Source organism: Limulus polyphemus, unplaced genomic scaffold, assembly GCF_000517525.1.
Source record: "Limulus polyphemus unplaced genomic scaffold, Limulus_polyphemus-2.1.2 Scaffold483, whole genome shotgun sequence".
NCBI classification, from domain to species: Eukaryota; Metazoa; Arthropoda; class Merostomata; order Xiphosura; family Limulidae; genus Limulus; species Limulus polyphemus.
Genome location: NW_013666093.1, coordinates 487509 through 497317, shown reverse-complemented (window position 1 = coordinate 497317; position 9809 = coordinate 487509). Strand labels below are relative to the sequence as shown.

Below are 9809 nucleotides of genomic sequence, written 5' to 3'. Positions count from 1 at the left end.
TACATCAATTCCTAGATCCTCCAAAGTTCTCAATGGAGTCATTTCTTACTCTGCATTGTCATTTTTTGCCACAACTGTGGATGACCAAGTTCGATGTTACTGGTGCCTATCTGCATGTTCCCATAGTGTAGTTGTTCCACCACTAACTGTGTTTTGTGCACAAGGGTCAGCTCTTTCCTTCGGACTAGCATCGGCACCATATGTGTTCTGCTGAATCGTACAAACTTTTTCTTGTCACCTTCATTCCCTGGGCCTGTGCACACACCATTACATGGATGACTGGTCATTTGGTGGAACATCATACCCAGATACTGCTTTCCAAAGCAACCAAGGCGGTATTTCTTATCAGAGCCAAGAAATCTGTTGTCACTCCAACACAATATGTCGTCCATCTGGGTGTTTTCTTCAACATGTATCTCAGTTGGGCTCAGGGTTTTACTTCTTGAGTTGCCATGTGCCTGTCTCAATCTCATTCCACAATGGACATTTACTAATGGAAATAACAGACATACTGACAATGGTGTATTTCAAGGAGGTTGAACCCACTCTAGCCAGATGTGTCAACAATAACTCTGTTTTTGACCTGGCTCTTATACAGGGGTTTTGAATCTTCCACAATCACCCTATATAAGGAGGCCTTATCAACTACCTTTAGATACTTGAAGAGACAGAAATACTTTGAGTCCCCAGTGCTCTCTGGCCACATCAAGTTGTTTCGGGTCTTTGGTCCCAAAGAACTGTTTTGGTTACTTAACTGGGATATGAAGGTGGTGTTATACACTCTTTCTTAACATCCGTTTGAGCCCTTAGTCTCATGTACCATGTGTCACCTTTCGTTAAGTTTTTTATCGTTGTTGCTGCTGGCCTGTGTACATCGCTGGTCTGAGTTGTTTGTGCTGCACATGCAAAGGACTCTATCATTCTACCTACATCCTTCTATACCCAGACAGGTCCTTCTTACTTAAGGTGCTGGGAGCCAGGGAAGGCAATAAGTCCTTTACACCAATTCATCTGATTGCTTTTTCTCCCCTCTAGGATCGATTGGATTCCAGTTGTTTTTTATGTCCAGTGGGGGCTTTGAAGTGTTACATTGCTTGCACTAAAGTTTTTAGAGGTGCTAAACAATAGCTTTTTATTCATTGTGACCCTTCAGTTTCCTGGGGTTTATCCCTGGTTACTTTGATTTGGTGGTTTATGAAAATTGATCCATACTGCTTATTCAAGCCTCTCTTTGGAGGCAAGGAAACTTCTGTGAGTCACATCTCATCAAATTCATCACATTTCTATGTCCTTAGCGGTCTGGTTGAATTGCCCACTGGAGGACATTGTGTGGGCTAGTATGTGGACCTTCCCCAGTCTTTTCTCTCACATTATTTGCATGATCTGGCAATATCTTCCTATGAGGGTTCTTGACTACCCCTGTAACTATATTAACCACATATGCTAGATTATAAAGAGGGGTGAGTATTTTCATTACTAATTTTGTTTCTTCTCTCATTTCTAGGGTTCCTTTCCTCTTTTTCACAGGATCCCACTCTGTAGTGAGTGTTGCCCAGTCAGATGTGCTTTTATCAAACCAAATCTGCACTAGCAACCACTAACACAATATACTTTATCTAGGTTGCAACAAGGCTCTGTAGAAATGTGGTGTTCTATAGGATCACCTAGAGGTAGACCTGGTGGTATTACTGTACCATGCTGGACTATCATGAGTAAAGCATAAGGGGATCCTGCATGTCCCTGCTGATCAGTGGATTGCATAAATTGGGGTTGATTTGCTTTTTAAAAATTAGGGAACTTGATTTACTCATTGCACTGTTTCCAGAGCACTGTTCTTCAGGACTCCCCAATGTGCATTATCCCCCCCCCCCCCTTCATATTCTAATAGTGGATCTAGGGATTCCTTACCATACCTGGTTTCCAGTCACTGTGGTGGTGGACAGAGGTTATTCCTCCAGATGTTTGAGTGATTTTCCTCCTGTTTCCTAAGTTGGGGGCTTACAGGTTTGTAGGAGCTGCACCAGCCTGTGTGGGAGCCTACTTATAATACTGGATCAGCTATTCGGTTGGGTCGATTGTGGCCCTTCTTTTTTTTGATCAATATTGAAACAGTACATTTTTCATGAAAGAGGGTCCATTGTCTCCTCCTGGGTCCTTGGTTGAGTACAGTTTGTTCCACACCCTCCATAATTTTGGCAAATGGAATTTACCTTGCCCATGTGGTTGTGGAGTGAGGATGAGTGTTAATAATTCCAGACTGGATGAGTTCTGTTTCCTCAGGTTGAGTATGGCATACAGGATCCCATCATTCCAAGTTTGGGGTGTTGCCTTTTGGACTTCTTCAGGTTGAGAGAGGGTTTGTCCACTAGTGCTTACCTTCTCGTCATGATTCTGGTGGCTTGGGATGCATCACTCTATAGCTACAGGTTGGGATCCACATACAAATATATATGTATTGCAGTCCAAATGCCCTAGGCACTAATGTGGGATTTAAGGACCACCCTATAATTCCAACCCCGACAGTAGGATCTCGGCTACTTGGTTGGGGGACTGGCCAATGGTGATGATGAATCACATCAAATTCCATCTGCAGTGCATGATTTAGGTTCTGGGTGAAGAACATACCTCTTGTGGATGTAGTGCAGTTCCCCAACTAAGGTGCTAATCTTTGTTTCTTTGGTATGCCCATGATCTATGCAGATGCATTCTGTATGGATAATGCTCTCACCAGCCCCTCCACCTTATAAATGTGAGATTCTAGCTGTAGTGTGAGAGGAGGTATGTATGTTTTGGAAGTTAGCATTTTCTTAAACCAAAAATGTATTTCCAATAATACTTAACTCCTCTCAAACTCTTCCACCCTTCCTCCTCACTAAGAGCTGGTCTTAGAGACTATGAATTGGGTCAGTCTCGAAAACGTGACAATATTATCTGAAGGATGTGCTCATATACAGTACCAGGATAAAGGGCACATTGATTTAGGCAGAGAGTGTCACAAGACAGATATTTCAAGGGCAATTAAGTGGGGGAGCAAGCAAGAAAAAATCAGACCAATGCTCAGATGGGCAAAGGAAAAGAAACCTTAACAATCGAGTGCTAGCTGTAGTGTGAATAGAGGTAAGTATTATTGGAAATACATTTACAATTTAGAAAATGCTAACTTGGTTTTCTGTGCCCACAAATCAAAATTAGACTTTAATACAGTAACATACGTTTTTTGCATATGGTAAATTCCCATATTGTTTTAAATGTGATTTTATAGTTCTTTATGACTAGCTATCTCCAAATGAATGTACATGGATTTTTCTAGACCCACAATCTTTTTTATAATAAAATACTAGTAGTCATAAATCCTCCATAAATATATTGGAATTCTTAAACATTCTGATTTGCATTCTGCAGCTGCATTGTATCTTCCTTTTTAATAGTTATAATATGCATACAGCCACATAATGTATCAACTCCTAGAATAGCTTGTAGCAAGTTATTGTATGCCTTTAGCCACTTAGTGTATCGACTCCTAGGATAGATTGTAGCTAGTTATAGTATGTATATAACCACTTAGTGTATCAACTCATAGAATAGCTTGTAGCTAGTTATGCATATAGCCACTTAGTTTATCAACTAATAGAATAGCTTGTAGCTAGTTATGCATATAACCACTTAGTTTATAACTATATAATGCTGTATTGAATGCATAAAGAAAATTTCAACTGTGTTAACTATTTCATTTCCCTCTGCACTGCCTTTCATATGACTGCAAAACTTGGCTCCAAGTCTAAAACTATTGTAGGAAGTATGTCTGAGGCTTGTGTCTGATAGTCAAATTTATAATAACTGCTCCTGAGTAAGTTACAGTGTAGCATGAATACATTATTTTGTCAAAATGGAAGGATATGTTGAAACAATATCTGTGTTAAAGAGAATGGGACTAGTTTCATGTTTCTGTATTTAACTTTTATATGCATGGGTTGGGTCAAAGTGTGCATGTCATGAACTTTTAAAGAGTTACATTCAAAATTTAATTAAATAACTTGATCATTAATTTTTATCAATACGATTGGCATAAAAATAGAAATTTAAGTCAAAGTTTAATATTATATAACTTTTCATTTCTTAATTTTTAAAAGAAATATTTAAATAAATTCTCAACCTAACCTAACATAATCTTCACTTTTTTAAATCACATGACACCTTTTTACTCTGAATTGCCCATTTTAGATTTTTTTTCTACTTCTATATTATGTCTTGAGTTTAGCCTAAATGACACAGAGTATAGATATTGCTGAGACATAATGTGAATTTATAGCCATCAATATCCTCACTTTATTGAGATATTAGCTAGAATGTTGAACCAAACCTGTGAGGCCCTCCTATCACTTTCAGTCTTTCAAAAAATATTAATAGTTCTGTCTTACATTTACTGTTGGATTATTTATCACCAATAGTAAGAGAAGATTTCAATTTATTGATTACTGTATATAACGAGCTCTTTGAATTATTTGGCCTACAGGTTCATTGGAATATGAAAATCACTTTACACTCAAACTAGTCAGAGTCTGAGTCGAACTGACTTTGTTAATTCCCAGACAAACCTTTATTAAGAGTAATTTATTAAAAAATCTGACTGTTTGTATACAACATGTTTACTAAAATCTTATGAACATTTAGGAAAGTACACAAAATAAATTTGAACAAATAGTAGTGGACCCCATGAACATAGTGTTAATGTGTAGATTTACTTGCTCTACAAAACAAGTTGTCTATAAAGCTGATGTCAAGCCTTGATATGGCGTATTTGTTTGGGGATATAAATGTGTGTGCCTAGGGCAGCCCAAGCACTGTTCTTTTTCACTCAGTATTATTTTCATTAGTTTTGATTTTATTTAATATTCCAAAATGTTTTATCTCTTGACTTTTTCTCTTAAATTAGTGAAAAGTGTGAATGTTAGACCTTTGGAAAAAATAGAAAGATATTCCTTTGCTGAAATTTACATTTCTTTCTATTTTCATTTTAGCTTTTTTTCTCTGTCTCTGCAGTGGACATTTTAAAGTTTTTTATTTATAATGTCTTCTAACATGATAGTCTGCTGAAGTGAAAGTTTTAACAAAGTGTGATTCTGATTTCAATTACTGTTTGAACTTGACTTAAATAGATTGGGTTATTTATTATATTCTAGCACTTAAGAGCTTTTGTTATTTCTTAAATTTACTTGTGTATAAAACATAAGGATTGTTTTACTACCAAATAAATTAATTTTTACTTCACATCAGAGCACGTTATGTACTTAAGAGTAAATAAAAATCAAATGGTAGTCATTAAAGCTAATTAAATATGTTTTTCTTATGTTCCTGCTTATAAAGATTAGAATGCATTGTTTCATTAGTTGGGTGTCCTCACTATTAACAGTAGTTTTGACCATAATTCTAATAATACCTCGCAGGGTTTGGCCAGCTTAGGAGATTTAGGTTAGTCCAAAATAAGTATGCTAAGCTAACAATGTAAAACATTTGCTATGATAAAAATATAATAAAAAGTAATAACTTTCATTATATTATACAATCTAACAATTCTGTTTACAAAGACTTTACTTAATATCACTAAATATTTTGTTTTCCTATTTCTTCTTCTCTAGACACTTAACTTACAGATAAACTACTTGTACGTGATGGTGCAAAGGAATGAGTTAAGCTTAATAGTTACATTTACTTGAGGTTGATTTGAATTGGCCAAACAAAAATATATTAATATAGTTGTAAAAAAGGCTTCTTCATCAATATTTTGATACCAAGGTACTTTATGAGAATTATTAAAGTATAGGAATTGTTTGAGAAGGTAGTCTATAAATGTAGGATACATAACAATATGAACTTACTAAATGTTTACTTTAGCTAATGCTCCAGTTATTGTTCAGAAGTAACAAGAAAATTATGAATTAATTTTTTATTTAAATTTTGAGGAGTTTATTCTGTTTGATTATGATCTCTGGTACAGGAAGACGCAGTAGATAAAACAGCAGTTTTTCCACCACACCATGAAGATGCTTACAAGTGGTTCTACAGAGATCCACAGGGAAGAATTCAAGGTATGTGTTTCTCCAATATTGATATTGTTCTAATAAGAAAGTGTATCTCATTAAAGAATGATATAATGCAAATGGCACCCACAAACAAGGTAAGCCTTTTTTTTCATTAAATGAAGTTGTCTGAGGAATCAGGTTATCCATGCAAAACCCTTTAATTTAGTTGGATTTTGTCTAACTTATCCATTAATTAAGTAGAAGGCTAGTCATATAAAGTAACCAGTGCATCACATTAAAATTAAACAATATGCAACAGATATAGTAGTCCTTCTATATTAAACATCTTGTCATTGTAATCCCAAATTTCAAATGTTATGTGTAATCCTTTCACAAGAAAAATATATCACTTGTTTATCATAAAAGTTTTTGAAAAATTATCTGCATTAAATATTGCTCAGCTGATGCTCTGTTTTATTGCATTGTGTAATATGCTATGATTAGCAAATATATTCTGTTGAGTATTATTATATAAAACATAAAACAATCTAACAGTTCAAAAAAAAAAGTGAGGCCAATATCTCTTATATATCATAAACTGTGATTAGCAAACATATTCTGCTGAGTATTATTATATAACACATGAATCAACTGAACAATTTACAAAAGTGAAGCCAATATCTGTTATGCATGATAAAATCTGGTTAGGAAACATATACTCTTGAGTAAACCAGATTTTATCATGCATAACAGATATTGGTCTCGTCTTTGTGAGTCGTTCAGTCGTTTTATTTTTTATAAAATAATGCAAACATATTCTGTTGAGTATTATTATATAAAACATAAAACAACTAAAAAGATTCAAAAAAGTGATGGCAACATCTTTTATACATCATAAAATATGATTAACAAAGATATTCTGTTGAGTATTATTATATAAAACATAAAACAACTAAACGATTCACAAAGGTGATGCCAATATCTGTTATGCTGTTTTTATTTTAGTGGTAATGATTTTGCCATTTTTTTTGTGTGTGTGTGTATGTAAATAAAAAAGCTTTCAGGAAGGGTTAAAGTTATTGAGTTTCGCTAGATAAAGGTGCCAGTGTTTAAATTATGCAAGTTGATTTGTGTTCAACCTACTAAAATTATTTACAGTGTATAGATCATGTTTTCATTATTATTAAGGCCCTTCAGTTTACTTTTTTTGAGCTAGCTTGTTTGTAATGTTTTGTTTTTGTATTATTACAGGTCCTTTCACCTCTCCAGAAATGCTAGAATGGTTCAGAATGGGCTACTTCAGTATGGCTTTGATGGTGAGACGAGGATGTGATGAAAGGTTTGCTCAGCTAGGTGAGTTATGACGCAGAAGCAGTTAGTAAGTTTGGCAGTAAGCTTTTTAAAATACTTTGTTACAGTTTCTTTGTTAGCCAATTTTTCTGGTGTTTTCATGTGAAGGAAGAATAATAATAATAATAGAAATGAACTGTAGTTGTCCTTAAAAACGAGAAGAGTGGACTTTAACACTAGAAAAATTACTTTATTAGAATTTTGTAAAATAACAGTGATCAACCAAAACTAGAAATTATAGCTAAAGTAACACGAAATAATTTAAATTAAGATTGATGTGAATGACCAAAAAAAAAGGTATTGCATTTATTATTTTTTCCTTAACTATTTTATTAATTTTACTTGCAGTGGTTTAGAATTCAGTAAAGAATGCAATTAAACTTAATATAGGTTGATTAGCAATTATAAATTTGGGTTAGAGTTACTGCTTTTTGTTTTAATAATTGCACATTGGATTGATCAAACAGATATTTATTCCATTGAAAAATACATCTTTTTTCATTTAATACATTATGTATCTGTATAAGTGTGTGTAAAGATCTCACAACAAATATTTATAAGGATGAGAAATGGATACTGTACATATTTCAATTTTAGATAGTAAAGGTTTAAAACCATATACAAATAGGAAATGGGAATGGGAACATACATGATTTGACTTTATCAAAACATAGGTTACATTTGTTTGTATGGAACTAAATTTGAACATCATTGTCATTAATTCTGTTGATTTTAGTGAAATAATGTATAGTTTCTTGTATTTTAATTTGAAGTGCATTAAGACATTATTGTATAGAATAAAATACTTTTGATTTGTTAGGCATTTAAGTTGCTAAGTTATTAATAATTATTTAAGACTTAAAAACTGGCTTAAACAGTTATAGTTTGTGTGAATGCTCCTGAAGAAGCTGTAAAGCAAATTGCTGAGCATCTAATTAAATAAAAACAACAATTTGGCATTATAAGGTCATTTATTTCTAGTATTAAAACATTTTCTGCACACCAGTGAACACTACAGAAATTAAATCATGTATTATGTTTATAAACTCTGTATCGTTCAAGTGGATGTAGTGCATTCATAAATTTGTTACTTGCAAGTAACTTCATTCATTGCATTTTGAAGTACATGCATGCCATAAAATAATTATTACATGTAGATGATACTCAGTCTGGTCATGTGAAACAATATCATTTATCATCTAGGTGAACTTATCAAGAGTTGGAATAGAATTCCATTTAGTTCCGGTCCTAATCCACCTCCTCTCAGGGTAAGGAATTAGTCATAGAAGTTTGGAGACGGCTTGAATAGGTAATGAAAAAAATCTTTATTGTGATAAAGCCATTCAAGCCATCTCCAAACTTTTATTTTCTAAAAAGAGAGTTCCTTTAAGAACTTAGTTATGTTTTTATTTAGTTTGAACATATTGCGAGTTAATACAGTAGGGAGACTTATAAGGCAACATAAATTCTAAGAAGTTTGTTTTGGGTATGAAAAAATGTAATAACAATATGGTGTGTTAGGAAAATATCCTGAAAATTGAAATTGTCACACTAGTTTTAGCAAAGGAAAATAGCAGAAATATAAGTTTTTTATCAATGAACTAGTGATGAAAAGTGCATTACTCAGCTTAGTATTTCATAGGTTTAAAACTATTAAAGAATGTCCATTGTTGGGTATTTTTTTTACTATGAGATATGCATCTATTGGCTCAAGATTTTTATGGGGTAAAAGCTGTGTTAGAGAAAATGCATTGTTGACTACTTTTTGTTAGGAGACATGCATCAATTAGCCCATGTGTTTATGGGATAAAATGTATTAAAGAACATAGATTGTTGGGTACTGTGTTGTTATGAAACATGCATCAAAGTGTGTAGTAAAGTAAAGAGCATTGTTGTTTTGACATATGCATCAGCCAGTTCAGGATTTTAATGGGGGATACAAAGTGTATTAATTGTCTTCACAATTCATTATATAACCTAACTTGATATAAAGACTTGTTTAATCAACATGATAGCAGTGTTAAGTATTTTAAAATAGATACTACTTTATATTTTTCAGTCTATTTTTCAAAGAGACTGTTAGTCAGTACTTAATAATAATGGTGAAGTACAAGATAATTCTTCCTATGGCATAAAAATCTGCATCTTAACTTTACAGGCTGGCCCACCCCTACCCACACCCTTAACCATTCCGATGACAACCCCTTTGCCTCAGGGTGGAGTCCACCCTCTCATAACTCAACCTACAGACCAAGAACAAAAGTTGAGGCTGTTGCAGAGTCAAATTCTTCAACATCAGCTTCAACAGAGTGTGCTACAAAGGTAAAATACTTTGGTATTTTATCATTTTATAGAGCCTACTTTTAGTTTCTGCATTAATGGCTTTTAAAATTTGTTATTATAAACTTTATACAGGTATCCCTTAATTTATGAATGTCC

At 33.6% G+C, this 9809-nt stretch overlaps 1 protein-coding gene across 1 annotated transcript in view; it reads left to right on the top strand.

The window, feature by feature from the left end:
- The window catches only part of LOC106458545 (GRB10-interacting GYF protein 2-like), a 104191-nt gene that overhangs the window by 45749 nt on the left and 48633 nt on the right, over nt 1–9809 (top strand). The window contains exons 14-17 of the mRNA XM_022384785.1: nt 5996–6086; nt 7272–7373; nt 8574–8638; nt 9529–9692. Coding sequence (XP_022240493.1) covers nt 5996–6086; nt 7272–7373; nt 8574–8638; nt 9529–9692 — 422 coding nt within the window. The remainder of the gene's footprint in view (nt 1–5995; nt 6087–7271; nt 7374–8573; nt 8639–9528; nt 9693–9809) is intronic.